The sequence below is a fragment of the Muscardinus avellanarius genome (assembly GCF_963383645.1).
Source record: "Muscardinus avellanarius genome assembly, chromosome: 11".
Lineage (NCBI taxonomy): Eukaryota > Metazoa > Chordata > Mammalia > Rodentia > Gliridae > Muscardinus > Muscardinus avellanarius.
Window position 1 is genome coordinate 88,797,494 of NC_137797.1, and position 22,284 is coordinate 88,819,777.

General features: G+C 51.9%; 1 protein-coding gene across 7 annotated transcripts in view; it reads right to left on the minus strand.

The window, feature by feature from the left end:
* CCDC91 (coiled-coil domain containing 91) overlaps positions 1-22,284 on the minus strand; it is a gene marked incomplete at both ends in the record, with an annotated part of 275,982 nt that overhangs the window by 88,838 nt on the left and 164,860 nt on the right. For all 7 annotated transcript variants that reach the window (XM_080705459.1, XM_080705458.1, XM_080705457.1 and 4 more), the window contains 3 exons: positions 104-280; positions 15,521-15,589; positions 15,682-15,774. In XM_080705459.1, the coding sequence (XP_080561585.1) occupies positions 104-280; positions 15,521-15,589; positions 15,682-15,774 (339 nt within the window). The remainder of the gene's footprint in view (positions 1-103; positions 281-15,520; positions 15,590-15,681; positions 15,775-22,284) is intronic.

Sequence of the window (22,284 nt, forward strand, 5' to 3'; positions counted from 1 at the left end):
TATTTAATATTGCTATGTTCACCAAGGTGATTTTTAAGTAAGATAAATAAGGCTACTTCATTTTGAGATAAATAAAAAATATAAAATAATTCATTTTACTAACCTGACTTATCTTTCTTTGTTCTTGAATAGCAGTTTGAATTGCCTGGGATACTTTTTCTTGATCTTTTGCATGTTCTGTCTTCCATAATTCCCTTTCTTCAGCATGAACTTTTTCTAAAGTTTTTCGTTCTTCTTCTACGGCTTTCATAACTATATCCTTCACTGCTTCTTTCTCAAGCTTCAAAACAAATAATGACCAAAAACAAATATATGAGTGCCTGCACAATGAGTCAAACTTGGTCACCTAAAAGACACAAAACTTGATTCTATGCATTTATTTCTGACATTGCTGTCTTCATGCACATTAAATAACTCCATTAAATATATCATTCTTTTTTATACAAATATCCCTACTTATTTCCATGGCATTTTTATGCTTTAAAGAAATCAAGCCTTAGATTAAATTAGGAGATTTTAATCTGTGGTCTTAGGATTCTTTTACAATCTTGAAAATTGTTGAGTATATCAAAGAGCTTATGTTTACATTGGTTATTAGCAATCTCAAAAAATGAATAGGTTTACATTTTATCTTATAGCTAGATAAAATTTGGAAAAATGGGTTCCATTAGGTAGAAGAGTAGAGACTCCAAAGGAGTGACATAGGAAGTTTAGGGAAGGAAGGAGGGAAACAGAGACATGAAGACTGTAACAGATGCAATAATGCTATGTGTGTTTACAAAATCTGCCAATTAAAATCTCAAAGACTTGTACAGGGAAGGAGAGGGAGGAGGGTGGGACCCAGAGGGAAGTGCTCCAGGAGCTGTGTGCATGTGTTTCTATCACCCCAGTGAGTTGTATAATTTACAATGCACCAAATAAAAGTACTGAAAATATATGTATTCATTTAAAATTATTAACATTAAATAAATTATATCAACGAGTAATATATTTTATGAAAATAACTAGTTTTAGGAATTTAAAAGTGAGAAGAAAGTTATATGTTGGTAGACCTCCTTACCCTAATATTAGACTCAATGGAAGACAGATGATTATATCTCCCCTCTGTCTTTATTATATATATAATAATGTGAATGGTTAAAGTATATAAGGAGAATACTTACATATATTTATTTTAAAAAGAGGAATATTTAGACATTTTAGATAAACATAGTTTCCTGTTTATGTCACACCAAAACTAACAAAGGACAGTTCTTAAAGGTTAGTTGCAATAAGGAAAATAAAATTATGTCAAATAAAATTTTCATATTCTGTTACATTACAATCCTTTTTTACACTTTGAACAAAGCCTTTATTAATGCATGACTTTAAACACTTCTTTTTTTTTTTTTTTTTTTTGGTGGTACTGGGGTGCCTGGAAGCCCTTCTACCTCCGGGCTACACTCCCAGACCTATTTTTTACATTTTCAATTTGGAAACAGGGTCTCCTAAGCCAGCGCACGCGGCTGGCTTCGAACCTGCGCGATCCTCCTGTCTCTGCCTCCCAAGCGCGGGGATTACAAGTGTGCGCCACCACGCCCGGCTAAACACTTCTTATTTTAAAAATATTTATTAAATTATACATCTCCCCCCTGCCGAACTGCGCGTAGCACGCCAGACCCCTGGAGAAACCGGACCCAGTAAGACGCTGGGTTCTGGGCGGGGGTCGCGGGCTGGGCACGCCAGATGGGGCCCGGGTCGCGGGACTCTGGGCCCCAGACCGAACTGCGCATAGCACGCCAGACCCCTGGAGAAACCAGGCCAAGTAAGACGCTGGGTTCTGGGCTGGGGTCGCGGGCTGGGCACGCCAGATGGGGCCCGGGTCGCGGGACTCTGGGCCCCAGGCAGAACTGCGAGTAGCACGCCAGATCCCTGGAGAAACCAGGCCCAGTAAGACGCTGGGTTCTGGGCAGGGGTCGCGCACGGCGCACAAAAGCCGGGGCCTGGGTCGCGGGACCCTGGGCCCCGGGCCGAACTGCGCGTAGCACGCCAGACCCCTGGAGAAACCAGGCCCAGTAAGACGCTGGGTTCTGGGCGGGGGTCGCGGGCGGGGCACGCCTAATGGGGCCCAGGTCGCGGGACTCTGGGCCCCTGCCGAACTGCGAGTAGCACGCCAGACCCCTGGAGAAACAAGGCCCAGTAAGACGCTGGGTTCTGGGCGGGGGTCGAGCACAGGGCACGCCAGCTGGGGCCCTGATCGCAGGACTCTGGTTCCCGGCTGAACTGCGAGTAGCACGCCAGACCCCTGGAGAAACCGGGCCCAGAACAGAAAAAGATAAAGAAAAATATCGGAGAGGTGGTAAGAAAGCCGTTATGGATGCCAGGACACTGGAGATGCAGACAAAACTTATCTAAATGCACTGGAACTTATGGAAAAATTCGCCGTGAAAGAGGACTGCTATTTCTCTATATTGTTAAGAATCTCAGACATCACATATAAGGAGAGAGTTTAGCGGAGACCAAGGAGAAATGCGGTGTTGAAAGAGTTCTTCGCGATGGTGGTAGAGACTTGTATTCAGGAGAAGCAGAAACCGGATCTTACCAACTTTATTTTTTTGGAGAAATTACACCAAATGTCGAATGCTACCATCACGCATGCTTAGGAACACTGGACAACATTCAGAGTGGAAAAAGAGCCTGGGAAGGATTTGAAACGGTGGAGGCAGTGGCAATGCCAGTGGCCAATATTCGGGGGAGGCAGAGATCTGATACATTACAACTGGAACCTTTGAAATACTAACCACAGAGACAGTGATCGGAACCTGCTGAGGGGTTAGGCGGGCGCCGGGGCCAGTGGCCGACATCGGAGCTTGCTGTGAGGCAGGGCCACTACTGAGGCCTCCGTGGCCGGGATTGGAACCTGCAGAGGGTTTAGACCGATGCTGGGGCCAGCGAGGCCGGCATTGGAGCCTGCCATGATGCAAGGCTTGTGCTAGGGCCTCCGAGGTCGGGTCCGGAACTTGCTGAGGGGTTAGGCCGGTGCTGGGGTCAGCGAGGCCGGCATCGGAGCCTGCCGTGAGGCAAGGCCAGTGTTGGGGCCCCCGAGGACGGGACCGGAGCCTGCTGAGAGGTTAGGCCGGTGCTGGGGCCAGCGAGGCTGGCATCAGAGCCTGCCATGAGGCAAGGCCGGTACTTGGGCCTCCGAGGCCAGGATAAGAGCCCGCCGAGGGGTTAGGCCGGTGCTGGGGCCTCCGAGGCCAGGATAAGAGCCTGCTGAGGGGTTAGGCCGCTGCTGGGGCCAGCGAGGCCGGCATCGGAGCCTGCCTTGAGGCAAGGCCGGTACTGGGGCCTCTGAGGCCGGGATCGGAGCCTGCCGAGGGGTTAGGCCGGTGCTGGGGCCAGTGAGGCCGGCATCGGAGCCTGCCGTGAGGCAAGGCCGGTACTGGGGCCTCCGAGGCCAGGATAAGAGCCTGCTGAGGGGTTAGGCCGGTGCTGGGGCCAGCGAGGCCGGCATCGGAGCCTGCCTTGAGGCAAGGCCGGTACTGGGGCCTCGAGGCCAGGATAAGAGCCTGCCGAGGGGTTAGGCCGGTGCTGGGGCCAGCGAGGCTGGCATCGGAGACTGCCGTGAGGCAAGGCCGGTACTGGGGCCTCCGAGGCCAGGATAAGAGCTTGCCGAGGGGTTAGGTCGGTGCTGGGGCCAATGAGGCCGGTAGTGGAGCCTGCCATGAGGCATTACCAGTGCTGGGGCCTCCGAGGCCGGGATCGGAGCATGCCGAGGGGTTAGGCCGGTGCTGGGGCCAGCGAGGCCGGCATCGGAGCCTGCCGTGAGGCAAGGCCGGTACTGGGGCCTCCGAGGCCAGGATAAGAGCCTGCCAAGGGGCTAGGCCGGTGCTGGGGCCAGCGAGGCCGGCATCGGAGCCTGCCTTGAGGCATGACCAGTGCTGGGGCTTCCGAGGCTAGGATCGGAGCCTGCCGAGGGGTTAGGCCGCTGCTGGGGCCAGCGAGGCCGGCATCGGAGCCTGCCGTGAGGCAAGGCCGGTACTGGGGCCTCCGAGGCCAGGATAAGAGCCTGCCGAGGGGTTAGGCCAGTGCTGGGGCCATTGAGGCCGGCATCGGAGCCTGCCTTGAGGCAAGGCCGGTACTGGGGCCTCGAGGCCAGGATAAGAGCCTGCCGAGGGGTTAGGCCGGTGCTGGGACCAGCGAGCCCGGCATCGGAGCCTGCCGTGAGGCAAGGCCGGTACTGGGGCCTCCGAGGCCAGGATAAGAGCTTGCCGAGGGGTTAGGCCGATGCTGGGGCCAGCGAGGCCGGCATCGGAGCCTGCCTTGAGGCAAGGCCGGTACTGGGGCCTCTGAGGCCGGGATCGGAGCCTGCCGAGGGGTTAGGCCGGTGCTGGGGCCAGTGAGGCCGGCATCGGAGCCTGCCGTGAGGCAAGGCCGGTACTGGGGCCTCCGAGGCCAGGATAAGAGCCTGCTGAGGGGTTAGGCCGGTGCTGGGGCCAACGAGGCCGGCATCGGAGCCTGCCTTGAGGCAAGGCCGGTACTGGGGCCTCGAGGCCAGGATAAGAGCCTGCCGAGGGGTTAGGCCGGTGCTGGGGCCAGCGAGGCCGGCATCGGAGACTGCCGTGAGGCAAGGCCGGTACTGGGGCCTCCGAGGCCAGGATAAGAGCTTGCCGAGGGGTTAGGTCGGTGCTGGGGCCAATGAGGCCGGTAGTGGAGCCTGCCATGAGGCATTACCAGTGCTGGGGCCTCCGAGGCCGGGATCGGAGCATGCCGAGGGGTTAGGCCGGTGCTGGGGCCAGCGAGGCCGGCATCGGAGCCTGCCGTGAGGCAAGGCCGGTACTGGGGCCTCCGAGGCCAGGATAAGAGCCTGCTGAGGGGTTAGGCCGGTGCTGGGGCCAGCGAGGCCGGCATCGGAGTCTGCCTTGAGGCAAGGCCGGTACTGGGGCCTCGAGGCCAGGATAAGAGCCTGCCGAGGGGTTAGGCCGGTGCTGGGACCAGCGAGGCCGGCATCGGAGCCTGCCGTGAGGCAAGGCCGGTACTGGGGCCTCCGAGGCCAGGATAAGAGCTTGCCGAGGGGTTAGGCCGATGCTGGGGCCAGCGAGGCCGGCATCGGAGCCTGCCTTGAGGCAAGGCCGGTACTGGGGCCTCTGAGGCCGGGATCGGAGCCTGCCGAGGGGTTAGGCCGGTGCTGGGGCCAGTGAGGCCGGCATCGAAGCCTGCCGTGAGGCAAGGCCGGTACTGGGGCCTCCGAGGCCAGGATAAGAGCCTGCTGAGGGGTTAGGCCGGTGCTGGGGCCAACGAGGCCGGCATCGGAGCCTGCCTTGAGGCAAGGCCGGTACTGGGGCCTCGAGGCCAGGATAAGAGCCTGCCGAGGGGTTAGGCCGGTGCTGGGGCCAGCGAGGCCGGCATCGGAGACTGCCGTGAGGCAAGGCCGGTACTGGGGCCTCCGAGGCCAGGATAAGAGCTTGCCGAGGGGTTAGGTCGGTGCTGGGGCCAATGAGGCCGGTAGTGGAGCCTGCCATGAGGCATTACCAGTGCTGGGGCCTCCGAGGCCGGGATCGGAGCATGCCGAGGGGTTAGGCCGGTGCTGGGGCCAGCGAGGCCGGCATCGGAGCCTGCCGTGAGGCAAGGCCGGTACTGGGGCCTCCGAGGCCAGGATAAGAGCCTGCCAAGGGGCTAGGCCGGTGCTGGGGCCAGCGAGGCCGGCATCGGAGCCTGCCTTGAGGCATGACCAGTGCTGGGGCTTCCGAGGCTGGGATCGGAGCCTGCCGAGGGGTTAGGCCGCTGCTGGGGCCAGCGAGGCCGGCATCGGAGCCTGCCGTGAGGCAAGGCCGGTACTGGGGCCTCCGAGGCCAGGATAAGAGCCTGCCGAGGGGTTAGGCCAGTGCTGGGGCCATTGAGGCCGGCATCGGAGCCTGCCTTGAGGCAAGGCCGGTACTGGGGCCTCGAGGCCAGGATAAGAGCCTGCCGAGGGGTTAGGCCGGTGCTGGGGCCAGCGAGGCCGGCATCGGAGCCTGCCGTGAGGCAAGGCCGGTACTGGGGCCTCCGAGGCCAGGATAAGAGCTTGCCGAGGGGTTAGGCCGATGCTGGGGCCAGCGAGGCCGGCATCGGAGCCTGCCATGAGGCAAGGCCGGTACTTGGGCCTCCGAGGCCAGGATAAGAGCCCGCCGAGGGGTTAGGCCGGTGCTGGGGCCTCCGAGGCCAGGATAAGAGCCTGCTGAGGGGTTAGGCCGCTGCTGGGGCCATTGAGGCCGGCATCGGAGCCTGCCTTGAGGCAAGGCCGGTACTGGGGCCTCGAGGCCAGGATAAGAGCCTGCCGAGGGGTTAGGCCGGTGCTGGGACCAGCGAGCCCGGCATCGGAGCCTGCCGTGAGGCAAGGCCGGTACTGGGGCCTCCGAGGCCAGGATAAGAGCTTGCCGAGGGGTTAGGCCGATGCTGGGGCCAGCGAGGCCGGCATCGGAGCCTGCCTTGAGGCAAGGCCGGTACTGGGGCCTCTGAGGCCGGGATCGGAGCCTGCCGAGGGGTTAGGCCGGTGCTGGGGCCAGTGAGGCCGGCATCGGAGCCTGCCGTGAGGCAAGGCCGGTACTGGGGCCTCCGAGGCCAGGATAAGAGCCTGCTGAGGGGTTAGGCCGGTGCTGGGGCCAACGAGGCCGGCATCGGAGCCTGCCTTGAGGCAAGGCCGGTACTGGGGCCTCGAGGCCAGGATAAGAGCCTGCCGAGGGGTTAGGCCGGTGCTGGGGCCAGCGAGGCCGGCATCGGAGACTGCCGTGAGGCAAGGCCGGTACTGGGGCCTCCGAGGCCAGGATAAGAGCTTGCCGAGGGGTTAGGTCGGTGCTGGGGCCAATGAGGCCGGTAGTGGAGCCTGCCATGAGGCATTACCAGTGCTGGGGCCTCCGAGGCCGGGATCGGAGCATGCCGAGGGGTTAGGCCGGTGCTGGGGCCAGCGAGGCCGGCATCGGAGCCTGCCGTGAGGCAAGGCCGGTACTGGGGCCTCCGAGGCCAGGATAAGAGCCTGCTGAGGGGTTAGGCCGGTGCTGGGGCCAGCGAGGCCGGCATCGGAGCCTGCCTTGAGGCAAGGCCGGTACTGGGGCCTCGAGGCCAGGATAAGAGCCTGCCGAGGGGTTAGGCCGGTGCTGGGACCAGCGAGGCCGGCATCGGAGCCTGCCGTGAGGCAAGGCCAGTACTGGGGCCTCCGAGGCCAGGATAAGAGCTTGCCGAGGGGTTAGGCCGATGCTGGGGCCAGCGAGGCCGGCATCGGAGCCTGCCTTGAGGCAAGGCCGGTACTGGGGCCTCTGAGGCCGGGATCGGAGCCTGCCGAGGGGTTAGGCCGGTGCTGGGGCCAGTGAGGCCGGCATCGAAGCCTGCCGTGAGGCAAGGCCGGTACTGGGGCCTCCGAGGCCAGGATAAGAGCCTGCTGAGGGGTTAGGCCGGTGCTGGGGCCAACGAGGCCGGCATCGGAGCCTGCCTTGAGGCAAGGCCGGTACTGGGGCCTCGAGGCCAGGATAAGAGCCTGCCGAGGGGTTAGGCCGGTGCTGGGGCCAGCGAGGCCGGCATCGGAGACTGCCGTGAGGCAAGGCCGGTACTGGGGCCTCCGAGGCCAGGATAAGAGCTTGCCGAGGGGTTAGGTCGGTGCTGGGGCCAATGAGGCCGGTAGTGGAGCCTGCCATGAGGCATTACCAGTGCTGGGGCCTCCGAGGCCGGGATCGGAGCATGCCGAGGGGTTAGGCCGGTGCTGGGGCCAGCGAGGCCGGCATCGGAGCCTGCCGTGAGGCAAGGCCGGTACTGGGGCCTCCGAGGCCAGGATAAGAGCCTGCCAAGGGGCTAGGCCGGTGCTGGGGCCAGCGAGGCCGGCATCGGAGCCTGCCTTGAGGCATGACCAGTGCTGGGGCTTCCGAGGCTGGGATCGGAGCCTGCCGAGGGGTTAGGCCGCTGCTGGGGCCAGCGAGGCCGGCATCGGAGCCTGCCGTGAGGCAAGGCCGGTACTGGGGCCTCCGAGGCCAGGATAAGAGCCTGCCGAGGGGTTAGGCCAGTGCTGGGGCCATTGAGGCCGGCATCGGAGCCTGCCTTGAGTCAAGGCCGGTACTGGGGCCTCGAGGCCAGGATAAGAGCCTGCCGAGGGGTTAGGCCGGTGCTGGGACCAGCGAGCCCGGCATCGGAGCCTGCCGTGAGGCAAGGCCGGTACTGGGGCCTCCGAGGCCAGGATAAGAGCTTGCCGAGGGGTTAGGCCGATGCTGGGGCCAGCGAGGCCGGCATCGGAGCCTGCCTTGAGGCAAGGCCGGTACTGGGGCCTCTGAGGCCGGGATCGGAGCCCGCCGAGGGGTTAGGCCGGTGCTGGGGCCAGTGAGGCCGGCATCGAAGCCTGCCGTGAGGCAAGGCCGGTACTGGGGCCTCCGAGGCCAGGATAAGAGCCTGCTGAGGGGTTAGGCCGGTGCTGGGGCCAACGAGGCCGGCATTGGAGCCTGCCTTGAGGCAAGGCCGGTACTGGGGCCTCGAGGCCAGGATAAGAGCCTGCCGAGGGGTTAGGCCGGTGCTGGGGCCAGCGAGGCCGGCATCGGAGACTGCCGTGAGGCAAGGCCGGTACTGGGGCCTCCGAGGCCAGGATAAGAGCTTGCCGAGGGGTTAGGTCGGTGCTGGGGCCAATGAGGCCGGTAGTGGAGCCTGCCATGAGGCATTACCAGTGCTGGGGCCTCCGAGGCCGGGATCGGAGCATGCCGAGGGGTTAGGCCGGTGCTGGGGCCAGCGAGGCCGGCATCGGAGCCTGCCGTGAGGCAAGGCCGGTACTGGGGCCTCCGAGGCCAGGATAAGAGCCTGCCAAGGGGCTAGGCCGGTGCTGGGGCCATTGAGGCCGGCATCGGAGCCTGCCTTGAGGCAAGGCCGGTACTGGGGCCTCGAGGCCAGGATAAGAGCCTGCCGAGGGGTTAGGCCGGTGCTGGGACCAGCGAGCCCGGCATCGGAGCCTGCCGTGAGGCAAGGCCGGTACTGGGGCCTCCGAGGCCAGGATAAGAGCCTGCCGAGGGGTTAGCCAAGTGCTGGGGCCATTGAGGCCGGCATCGGAGCCTGCCTTGAGGCAAGGCCGGTACTGGGGCCTCGAGGCCAGGATAAGAGCCTGCCGAGGGGTTAGGCCGGTGCTGGGACCAGCGAGCCCGGCATCGGAGCCTGCCGTGAGGCAAGGCCGGTACTGGGGCCTCCGAGGCCAGGATAAGAGCTTGCCGAGGGGTTAGGCCGATGCTGGGGCCAGCGAGGCCGGCATCGGAGCCTGCCTTGAGGCAAGGCCGGTACTGGGGCCTCTGAGGCCGGGATCGGAGCCTGCCGAGGGGTTAGGCCGGTGCTGGGGCCAGTGAGGCCGGCATCGGAGCCTGCCGTGAGGCAAGGCCGGTACTGGGGCCTCCGAGGCCAGGATAAGAGCCTGCTGAGGGGTTAGGCCGGTGCTGGGGCCAACGAGGCCGGCATTGGAGCCTGCCTTGAGGCAAGGCCGGTACTGGGGCCTCGAGGCCAGGATAAGAGCCTGCCGAGGGGTTAGGTCGGTGCTGGGGCCAGCGAGGCCGGCATCGGAGACTGCCGTGAGGCAAGGCCGGTACTGGGGCCTCCGAGGCCAGGATAAGAGCTTGCCGAGGGGTTAGGTCGGTGCTGGGGCCAATGAGGCCGGTAGTGGAGCCTGCCATGAGGCATTACCAGTGCTGGGGCCTCCGAGGCCGGGATCGGAGCATGCCGAGGGGTTAGGCCGGTGCTGGGGCCAGCGAGGCCGGCATCGGAGCCTGCCGTGAGGCAAGGCCGGTACTGGGGCCTCCGAGGCCAGGATAAGAGCCTGCCAAGGGGCTAGGCCGGTGCTGGGGCCAGCGAGGCCGGCATCGGAGCCTGCCTTGAGGCATGACCAGTGCTGGGGCTTCCGAGGCTGGGATCGGAGCCTGCCGAGGGGTTAGGCCGCTGCTGGGGCCAGCGAGGCCGGCATCGGAGCCTGCCGTGAGGCAAGGCCGGTACTGGGGCCTCCGAGGCCAGGATAAGAGCCTGCCGAGGGGTTAGGCCAGTGTTGGGGCCATTGAGGCCGGCATCGGAGCCTGCCTTGAGGCAAGGCCGGTACTGGGGCCTCGAGGCCAGGATAAGAGCCAGCCGAGGGGTTAGGCCGGTGCTGGGGCCAGCGAGGCCGGCATCGGAGCCTGCCGTGAGGCAAGGCCGGTACTGGGGCCTCCGAGGCCAGGATAAGAGCTTGCCGAGGGGTTAGGTCGGTGCTGGGGCCAATGAGGCCGGTAGTGGAGCCTGCCATGAGGCATTACCAGTGCTGGGGCCTCCGAGGCCGGGATCGGAGCATGCCGAGGGGTTAGGCTGGTGCTGGGGCCAGCGAGGCCGGCATCGGAGCCTGCCGTGAGGCAAGGCCGGTACTGGGGCCTCCGAGGCCAGGATAAGAGCCTGCCAAGGGGCTAGGCCGGTGCTGGGGCCAGCGAGGCCGGCATCGGAGCCTGCCTTGAGGCATGACCAGTGCTGGGGCTTCCGAGGCTAGGATCGGAGCCTGCCGAGGGGTTAGGCCGCTGCTGGGGCCAGCGAGGCCGGCATCGGAGCCTGCCGTGAGGCAAGGCCGGTACTGGGGCCTCCGAGGCCAGGATAAGAGCCTGCCGAGGGGTTAGGCCAGTGCTGGGGCCATTGAGGCCGGCATCGGAGCCTGCCTTGAGGCAAGGCCGGTACTGGGGCCTCGAGGCCAGGATAAGAGCCTGCCGAGGGGTTAGGCCGGTGCTGGGACCAGCGAGCCCGGCATCGGAGCCTGCCGTGAGGCAAGGCCGGTACTGGGGCCTCCGAGGCCAGGATAAGAGCTTGCCGAGGGGTTAGGCCGATGCTGGGGCCAGCGAGGCCGGCATCGGAGCCTGCCTTGAGGCAAGGCCGGTACTGGGGCCTCTGAGGCCGGGATCGGAGCCTGCCGAGGGGTTAGGCCGGTGCTGGGGCCAGTGAGGCCGGCATCGGAGCCTGCCGTGAGGCAAGGCCGGTACTGGGGCCTCCGAGGCCAGGATAAGAGCCTGCTGAGGGGTTAGGCCGGTGCTGGGGCCAACGAGGCCGGCATCGGAGCCTGCCTTGAGGCAAGGCCGGTACTGGGGCCTCGAGGCCAGGATAAGAGCCTGCCGAGGGGTTAGGCCGGTGCTGGGGCCAGCGAGGCCGGCATCGGAGACTGCCGTGAGGCAAGGCCGGTACTGGGGCCTCCGAGGCCAGGATAAGAGCTTGCCGAGGGGTTAGGTCGGTGCTGGGGCCAATGAGGCCGGTAGTGGAGCCTGCCATGAGGCATTACCAGTGCTGGGGCCTCCGAGGCCGGGATCGGAGCATGCCGAGGGGTTAGGCCGGTGCTGGGGCCAGCGAGGCCGGCATCGGAGCCTGCCGTGAGGCAAGGCCGGTACTGGGGCCTCCGAGGCCAGGATAAGAGCCTGCTGAGGGGTTAGGCCGGTGCTGGGGCCAGCGAGGCCGGCATCGGAGCCTGCCTTGAGGCAAGGCCGGTACTGGGGCCTCGAGGCCAGGATAAGAGCCTGCCGAGGGGTTAGGCCGGTGCTGGGACCAGCGAGGCCGGCATCGGAGCCTGCCGTGAGGCAAGGCCGGTACTGGGGCCTCCGAGGCCAGGATAAGAGCTTGCCGAGGGGTTAGGCCGATGCTGGGGCCAGCGAGGCCGGCATCGGAGCCTGCCTTGAGGCAAGGCCGGTACTGGGGCCTCTGAGGCCGGGATCGGAGCCTGCCGAGGGGTTAGGCCGGTGCTGGGGCCAGTGAGGCCGGCATCGAAGCCTGCCGTGAGGCAAGGCCGGTACTGGGGCCTCCGAGGCCAGGATAAGAGCCTGCTGAGGGGTTAGGCCGGTGCTGGGGCCAACGAGGCCGGCATCGGAGCCTGCCTTGAGGCAAGGCCGGTACTGGGGCCTCGAGGCCAGGATAAGAGCCTGCCGAGGGGTTAGGCCGGTGCTGGGGCCAGCGAGGCCGGCATCGGAGACTGCCGTGAGGCAAGGCCGGTACTGGGGCCTCCGAGGCCAGGATAAGAGCTTGCCGAGGGGTTATGTCGGTGCTGGGGCCAATGAGGCCGGTAGTGGAGCCTGCCATGAGGCATTACCAGTGCTGGGGCCTCCGAGGCCGGGATCGGAGCATGCCGAGGGGTTAGGCCGGTGCTGGGGCCAGCGAGGCTGGCATCGGAGCCTGCCGTGAGGCAAGGCCGGTACTGGGGCCTCCGAGGCCAGGATAAGAGCCTGCCAAGGGGCTAGGCCGGTGCTGGGGCCAGCGAGGCCGGCATCGGAGCCTGCCTTGAGGCATGACCAGTGCTGGGGCTTCCGAGGCTGGGATCGGAGCCTGCCGAGGGGTTAGGCCGCTGCTGGGGCCAGCGAGGCCGGCATCGGAGCCTGCCGTGAGGCAAGGCCGGTACTGGGGCCTCCGAGGCCAGGATAAGAGCCTGCCGAGGGGTTAGGCCAGTGCTGGGGCCATTGAGGCCGGCATCGGAGCCTGCCTTGAGGCAAGGCCGGTACTGGGGCCTCGAGGCCAGGATAAGAGCCTGCCGAGGGGTTAGGCCGGTGCTGGGGCCAGCGAGGCCGGCATCGGAGCCTGCCGTGAGGCAGGGCCGGTACTGGGGCCTCCGAGGCCAGGATAAGAGCCTGCCAAGGGGTTAGGCCGGTGCTGGGGCCAGCGAGGCCGGCATCGAAGCCTGCCTTGAGGCATGACCAGTGCTGGGGCCTCCGAGGCCGGGATCGGAGCCTGCCGAGGGGTTAGGCCGCTGCTGGGGCCAGCAAGGCCGGCATCGGAGCCTGCCGTGAGGCAAGGCCGGTACTGGGGCCTCCGAGGCCAGGACAAGAGCCTGCCGAGGGGTTAGGCCGGTGCTGGGGCCAGCGAGGCCGGCATCGGAGCCTGCCTTGAGGCAAGGCCAGTACTGGGGCCTCTGAGGCCGGGATCGGAGCCTGCCGAGGGGTTAGGCCGCTGCTGGGGCCAGTGAGGCCGGCATCGGAGCCTGCCGTGAGGCAAGGCCGGTACTGGGGCCTCCGAGGCCAGGATAAGAGCCTGCTGAGGGGTTAGGCCGGTGCTGGGGCCAGCGAGGCCGGCATCGGAGCCTGCCTTGAGGCAAGGCCGGTACTGGGGCCTCGAGGCCAGGATAAGAGCCTGCCGAGGGGTTAGGCCGGTGCTGGGGCCAGCGAGGCCGGCATCGGAGCCTGCCGTGAGGCAAGGCCGGTGCTGGGACCTCTGAGGCCAGGATAAGAGCCTGTCAAGGGGTTAGGCCGGTGCTGGGGCCAGTGAGGCCGGCATCGGAGCCTGCCGTGAGGCATTACCAGTGTTGGGTCCTCCGAGGCCGGGATTGGAATCCTGCCAAGGGGTTAGACCGGTGCAGGGGCCAATGACCAGCATCGGAGCCTGGCGTGAGGCAAGTTCTGGATCAGTCCACTGAGTAGCCAGGCCACTACTGGGACCATCAAGAGTGGGATTGGTACTTGCAACGCAGCATGCACAGAGAAATATTGCAGAAAATATAAATCAGACGCTTCTCTTAATCAGCAATAACTAGGAGGAAAAGGGCAACAGGAAGAGGTTGAGCTATAGAAAGGGCCCTATAGTGAAGCAACTAATGTAATCAATCAGAGGGTATGTAATACTGGAGGATGGAGCCTCTTTAAAATGCAGGAGGTACATAAACAAATGTATCAAAGTAAATCATCAAAGAAGTGTGGGATGGAGGGAGGGAGAGGGAATGGGACGGGGGCTGGAGGAGGGCTAATTGGATGATGCGTGCTTGTATATCCTCTCACGTCTTGTACTCCAATGTGATTGATATATGACTACAATGCACCAATTTAAAAAATAAATTAATTAAAATAAAAAAAAATAAATAAATTATACATCTCTATATATTCACAAATTTCTTTTTACCGTAACTGAAAAAATAACATTTGTTATTACTATCTCAATCACATGTAGAAGTCTTTAAATACTAAAAAGCAAATACAGATATTCCACATTTTATTTTATATGTTAACCACTTTAAAGTCCATTTAAAAGAAAAAGCTTTCTGTTTTTGTTTTTGTTTTTAATACCGGAGATTGAATCTAGGGGCATTCTACCTCTGAGTTACATCCCCAGCCCTATTTTTAACTTTCTTTTGAACAGGGTCTCACTAATTGCAGAGGGCCTCACTAAGTAGCTGGGGTTGGCAGAGAACCCTTGGATCCTCATGCCTCAACCTTGCAAGTACCAGAATTGTAAGTGTGCGCCATCGTGCACGGCTTCTACTTTGTTCTTGAGTTCATACTCTGTGATTTTACAAACTGATCTCCTATCACACCCACTTCAAACTTATAGTCACCAAGTAAGGTGATTTTTTCTTGTAACTATTTGTAGAATTTGTGCATTTTTTATTCTAAGCTATTACTATTAGTTTATTTTCACCACTCATTATTGCCTACCAAGACTACAGATGTACTCTACCAATTTCTTCCCTGCTTCTAGCCTTTGTTGCCTCCGTTTTTCCCCAAATTAATGCCATGACTATGCTAAAAGATTTCAACATGTCTATATTTAAGGAATCAAATTCAAATTTAGTTTAGAATGCTAGCTACCCCCAAAGGTCATGTAAAAAGTAAATTATTGTTTAGAATCATTTGTGATATGGACATACCATCTACATGTTCATCATAATTTAATTCATTCCTGCTTGCTTTGGGATATTACCAATAATTTTTTCTTATTGGAATATAAATTCTTTTAAGAATTTGTGGATTTGTGGTTGGTGTATGGAAAAGCTATTGATTTTTATAAGTTGATTTTATATCTAGCTAACTTGTTGGATTTATTTATCAGCTTTATAAGTTTTCTGGTTTAGTGTTTATGTCTTTTGAGTATAGAATCATTTCATCTGCAAACAGATAATTTCACTTCTTCCTTCTATATTTGTCTCCCTTCCTTCTCTTGTTGAATACTATATTGAATAGGAGTAGTGATAGTGGATCCTTGTCTTTTTCCTATTTTCGAGGAAATACTTTGTTTTACTTTGTTCAGAATGATGTTCGCTCCGGATTTATCATATACTGCCTTTCTGATATTGAGGGAAGTTCCTTCTATTCCACTATTTTTAGTGATTCATGCTTGAACTTGCATCCCTGATACAATGATATGCACAAGGGTCATTCAGTATTTATTTATTGAACTTAATTTGAAATATAAAATGTAAAAGTCAGTATAATAAACATTTATTGCTATGTATTTATTTAATATCTCTGAATATATTACTTAAAGTGAACAATTTTAAAACTGGCTTTAAAATTCACTTACTTTGATATCCACTTATAATAACTATGAAATAGGAAGTAGATATTACTGTCCAAACATACATGTTCTTTTAATATACTAATCTATATTGTAATGCCCTTCAATGCTATAAATTCTTATATTAATTTAACAAAAATATGAATTGGCATGTCCCAAGTTTTAGAGCCAAAATAAGAAGTATTTGATTTTTCTGGAATAAACATCATACAAAAGTAGATTGGCATAGCATTAGTGAACAGTGTTTAACTCCTCTTACAAAGAAACCTATGGTTACAGATGGCAATACCTTTGCAGCAGATGCTAATGCCTCTTTATTTCTTTGTCTTTCTTCCTCCAAACATTTCCCCAATATTTCCTGGAAAGAAGACAATTAGAAAGACACTATGTGTATTATTCAAGGTAAAAGAATATATTATTCCCACACTCTTAGCACTCTTCAAATATTACCTTCTGTTCTTGAGATTGCTGAATCAAAGCTTCATTTATTTTTTCTTTTAACAGTTCTTTCTCTGAATCTAGCATTTCAAGGAGTCTCTGATGCTATAAGGAAAGATAATTTAATTGAATTATGAGTATGTTTCTGAGACAGAGACTCTATCAACAATTCATTTGTCCAAAAGTACTGAAGTAGTTACTACAGTAAGCAATGTGAAGTTTGCTTATAATGAAGTTGTAGGAATAAACAACAATGAATTCACCTTTCTCCAGTTGGCCCACATATATTTTTTGGCCCCCAAATTAATATAAAGTATATGACATCTAACTTAGGATCAACTATTCCAAATTAGAAAATTCATTATAAAATGATGTTTTTTCCAAAATTAAGTTTGTATACTTTCTCCCTAAAATGATTATTCTTAGCTAATAGCAACCAGAGCATAATAATAAAATGCATGTTTGCTTGATGAACAACTATCCTAGCAAACTATTTGTTTCTAGCAAGGCATATTTGAAGACACTGAAAGATTAGTAAATCTTCTTACTCCAATGTTTTATTACAATTTCACAAAATAAATCTATTAAACCATGTCAAAAAATACATTGTAGAATAGCTAGTGCTGAAGTGTACAGAGTTCAAGTTTTCACTTTTTGTCTACTGTGCTAAGTAAAAAACACATGGACTAAGTAAGCTCTTGGAGTTTGAATGGATCTTTCCTTGAAAATTAGACTTTTAGAGCCTTAATATCCCAAATAAAGATGTACCATAGAGTATTCTGGAATCATGCTCTGATGTGAAAAGAAAACTAAAAATACATGTTGCTACGCACATGTATTTCTCCTTCATTTAATAAAGAAAATAGGATATTTTCTCAGATTTGGAAGCAAGAAATATCAAAGTCTCCTTCAAATATTAACTCATCCTGAGTCCCCATATCTTAAAAAAGACTTAGGTCAAAGTTGCTCTGATATAAGATTTTTTTTAGGAAGGCAGTCTGTATTGAGTATAAGTAAAGAGTCCAGATGACTTTTTATTCCTGCTTTTAATTATGTGACTTTTCATCTGTGTTTTTCCAAGGCATAAGAAAAATCACATGAAAGATGTGGGGTTTTTTGTAAAATAAAATCTGAATTGTGATACAAATCATGATATGATTTGAAAAATTATTGGTATCATATGAGTTTATAAAAGGCAGCTCACTAACACATAAGCAATCTGTGCAAGTAGTAAATGAGACTAGTGTTATATCCTAAATCTAGATGCATGCAGAATTTAGTAGAATCCAAAATAATACTTAATATATTTTAAATACACATAATATGCAACAATATTATACCAGGCAAATAATGAAACTTAAGATAATTAATATGTCATGACATATAGTTACTTATGACTTTAAAAGAGTTTAAATATAATATAGAGCAAGTAAAATCACCAGGACTAAAAAAACAGAATGAACTTTTCAGTTATAAATAGTTGGAAATAATTTTTTTCTTTCAAAGAACTGTAAATAGCCAAACTGATAGAAATGATTAAGTAATTAATTATAAGTAGGCCAATTTTTCTGTGTGGTCAAGCAAGGACTGAATACAAAGAGAGTACATTAGTAAAAAGGCTAATGGAATGCTTAGAAAATTCATCCACGAATGACTTTTTTTAATTATGCAAGTATGCTCTAGTAGAGGACAATTATTTAGCTTGTTTATACAAGAATAAACCTGACATTATCATTTGAAAGAAGCATTCCACTTAAAGTATACTTAAGTGAAATCATTGATATGCTTGAAAAAATACAATTAGGTTACTGGCTTTTCACTTCAATATGAATAACATTTTTTATTTTTTAAAGGGTATTTGTGCTGGGGAAGCCATGGCTTTTTAAATTTATTCTTTTATTTTTATGTGGAACATATTGAAAATGGCATACATTCAGACTGCGCTTGGTGCCCTCTCCCCCCACACTTCCCCTTCTCCCTCCCAACAATGAGTGTCCAAATTAAACATGCTATATTCATACTTTTACACATATTCAGATATAGCTCCTTCATTAATCAACCTCAGCCATCTTCCTCTCCTATCCTTCCATTCTAGCTTTGGTGAGGTTTCTTCTCCATTGTCTGGAGTCCCTCTGGTAGCCTCCATACTCCATAGTTTGGGCATATTAGAGAAAACACATGTACCTTCTCCTTCTGTGCTTGGCGGATCACACTTAACATAATGTTCTCCAGGTCTTTCCAACTTCTTGTGAATAACATGATTTTCTTCTTCTTTATAGCTGAGTAGAATTCCACTGTGTGTATTTCCCATAATTTCGCAATCCATTCATCTTTTGATGAAGACCTACATCGGTTCAATAATTTGGCTATTACGAATTGTGCTCCTATGAACACGGGTATGCATATGTTACTGTAGTTTTCTGATTTCAACCCATTTGGACAAATACCCAAAAGTGGTATAGCCCGATCATATTGTAGATCCATTCCCAGTTTTCTAAGGAATCTCCACACTGATCTCCATAGTGGCTGAACTAGTTTGCACTCCCAACAACAGTGTAAAAGAGTTCCCCTTTCCCCACATCTTCACCAGCATTTGTTGTTATTTGATTTCTTTATGCTTGCTACTCTGATTAGAATATGATGGAATCTTAGTGTAGTTTTGATTTGCATCTCTCTGATGGCTAATGATACAGAACATCTTTTCATGTATCTATTGACAATTGTATCTCTTCTTTTGTGAAGTGTTTATTCATTTCAGTTGTTCATTTCTTCATTGGGTTATTTGTTTTGCTAGTGTAGTCTTTTGAGCTCTTTGTATATTTTGGATATTAGCCCTTTATCCAAGTGGGTGGTTGGTAAGGATCTCCCATTCTGGAGGCTTTCTCTTTAGGCTTCTGATGGTTTCCTTTGATGAGAATTAACGTTTTAGTTTGATGCCATCCCACTTGTTAATTCTTGCTTCAATTTCCTGCACATTGGTGGTCTTGTTGAGGAAGTTACTGCCTGTCCCTATATGTTGGAGTGTTGAGCCTATGCCCTCCTTTAATAACTTCACAGTCTCTGGTCTAATTTCCAAGTATTTGATCCATCTAGAGTTGATTCCTGTGCACAGTGAGAGGTAAGAATTTAGTTCCATCTTTCTACAAATGGATAGCCAGTTCTCCCAGCACCATTTGTTGAAAAGGCTGTCTTTTCTCTAGTGTATGAGTTTGGCCCCTTTGTCAAAAATCAATTGACTACATGTGTGTGTGGGTTTGTTTCTGTATCTTCTATTCTATTCCACTGTATGCCTGTTGTTGTGCCAATACCATGCTGTTTTTACTACTATTGCTTTATAGTACAATATGAAGTCTGGGACTGTGATGCCTTTTGTTTTTTATTGCTGAGGATTGCTTTGGCTATTCTGGGTGTTTTCTTTCTCCATATAATATTCATGATTGATTTTCCTAGGTCTATAAAGTAGGTCATTGGTATTTTAATAGGAATTGCATTAAATCTAGAGATAACTTTTGGAAGAATGGCCATTTTTGATGATATTTATTCTGCCTATCCATGAGCAAGGGAGATCTTTCCATCTTCCGAGGTCTTCTTCAATGACCTTTCTTTACTGTTTTATAGTTTTCTTTGTAGAGGTCTTTTACACCTTGGGTTAGGTTTATTCCTAGGTATTTTATTGGTTTTGAGGTTATAGTGAATGGATTTTTTTCTTTGTTTCTTTCATTGTGGATTCACTGTTGGCAGAAAGAAGAGGAATTGCTTCCTTTAGATCGGTTTTGTATCCTGCGACTTTGCTGCATTGGTTAATCAGCTCCAGTAGTCTTTTGGTTGGGTTCATTGAGTCTTCTAGATAAAGGATCATGTCATCTGCAAACAAGGATAATTTTAATTCCTCGATTTCTATTTCAATTTCTTTGATATCCCTCTCTTGTCTCATGGCTGTGGCAAGAATCTTGAGGACAATATTAAAAAAATCCTGATTTAAGAGGAAATTCTTGCAGTTTTTTCCCCATTTAATATGGTGTTGGCTTTGGGTTTATTGTATTTTGTCTTAATGATGTTGAAATAGGTTCCTTTTATTCCAGTTTTCTGAAGTGTTTTTAACATGAATAGATGTTGAATTTTATGGAATGCTTTTTCAAAATCTAATGATTTGAACATTTTTTTTTGGGTGGTACTGGGGTTCCTGGAAATCCTTCTACCTCTGGGCTACACTTCCAGACCTATTATATATATATATATTTGTAAACAGGGTCTCTTAAGCCAGGGAGGCTGGCTTCGAACCAGCGCGATCCTCCTGTCTCCACCTCTCAAGTGCGGGGATTACAAGCATAATGAACATGTGTTTTTTGTTCTCAGTGAATAATGTGTATTGATTTGCAGATGTTGAACCAGCCTTAAGTGCCCACATAAGAACAGAGAGTCGCCAAGTAAACACCTAGTGACACATCTCAAGGACCTAGAAAGACTGCAACAGTCTAATACCAAAGCCAGCAGAAGGCAGAAAATTATTAAAATCAGAACTGAAATAAATGAAATAGAGAACAAAAAAAATTCAAAGAATCAACAAAACAAAAAGATGCTTCTTTGAAAAGATTAATAAAATTGTTAAAAAATGGCCAACCTAACCAAAAGAGAGAATCAACTCAAATTAAGAGCAGAATTGAAAAAGGAGACATCACCACAGACAGTGAGGAAATTCAAAGAATTATCATAAACTATTTTGAAAGTTTATACTCCAATAAACTGGAAAACATGAAAGAAATTGATATATTTCTAAGCATATATAACCTACCTAAACTGAACCAAGAGGACATAGGAAGCCTAAACCAACCAATAGCAAGCAAAGAAAGAGAAACAGCAATAAAAATTCTGCCATCAAAGAAAAGCCCAAGCCCTGACAGGTTTCCAGCTGAATTCTATAAAACCTTTAGAGAAGAACTAATACCAATACTTCACAACTTGTTCTGAGAAATTGAAAGAGATGGAATTCTCCCAAATTCCTTCTACAAGGCCAGTATCACATTAATCCCCAAACCAAATAAAGATACCTCAAGAAAGGAAAATTACAGAGCAATACCCTTGATGAACATAGATGCAAAAATTCTAAACAAAATAATAGCTATACGCATTCAAAACCGTATCAAGAGAATTGTACACCATGACCAAGTTGGTTTCATCCCAGTAACATTTTTTTTAAAAAGCACTTTTAAGGTGCCAAACATTAAAAATGTTCCACCTGAAATGGTCTCACGTTAAACCCTTGCTACAAATGGCAGTATTCTTTTACATTCCTCTGTTTTTCGGATGAGTAATCTGAGTCTTAGAGAGGCTAAGTAATTTATCTGATCTTTAATGAATCTTTCAACAATAATTACATGCTATTTAAGTATTATCAAGAGTAGTAATTATCTAATAGTTAAAAGTAGCCCCTGTACTACTTAGCTATTACCCATTGTAATTAAAGGTATGTGGTATAAGCAGTATGGGAGGAAAGGCTTCACTTTCATTTGGCTACGGTAGAGTTTCACTCAGCTATGTTTTTCATTCTGTTCTTTTCAGATTACTATTCAAATAAGATATAATTACTGCTGTTTTTCCTTCTTCCTCTCTTTTTATGAGTGGGAAGAGGACTGGGGGATAAGCTGCTATGTGTTTTAATTCATCATCTTCATCTAGATTTAAAAACTGCATTTTAAAATATTTAAATTGTACCTATCATTTTTATGTAGATATCATGTTCAGGTACCATGTTTAGAACTTTACCATTATTAATTATCCTTACAACAACTCAGAAATGTGTTATTGCTCATAGCTGACCAATTTTAAAACTGAGTTATAGAGAAGTTATGCTAACTGCCTCACTTCACAGGATTAACACATGGTGCAGCTGAGACTGGGACCCAGGGAGAGCTGTATACACCAACCATGGATTTTCTAGACAACTAAGGACTCTCAACATTCTGTTCCAGCTCCATGGACAACATATCTGGATATATTTTATTCAGCCCCATAATGTATAGGAACAACTTTAAAAACTGTAGTTATACTGGAATCATGGGTAGCCCTACTCTCAGTCTGTTACTTTTTACCTGGTTCCTTATGTATAGTAACAGAGACTAAAAAACTAGAAGGGAATGGGAATCATTCATTGTTGACGAGTAGACTTTAAAAAAAAACAAGAATATTAGGCATTTAGATAGCTGGGTCTCACCTATTAGAATACCACAAAATATACAGTGAGACGAAGGATTTTGTTAATCAATGCCTATATCAGTTAACAAGGTTTTGTTTTTTTCTTGTTGTTTTCAACGACATTCCTTCAGAGAAAAAAAATTCTGTGAAAAAAGAAAGACTAATATACAAACCACAATTATAAAAACTATCTTATACATTTCCATAGGTGAATAAAAGGTATGCTTCAGTTTAACTTACATTTCGGAGACAATCTGATAGGCATATATTCTATTTGAGATAACATGAGTAGTGAAAACTAGCTGAATGTGGGGCTAAATCACTACTTATTTTTCACTTACTAAAGGTACAACTGAAACTTTTATAAACCTTCAGATTTTACTTTTTTAATATAACACTAATAATGCCACCTTAATGGTATTA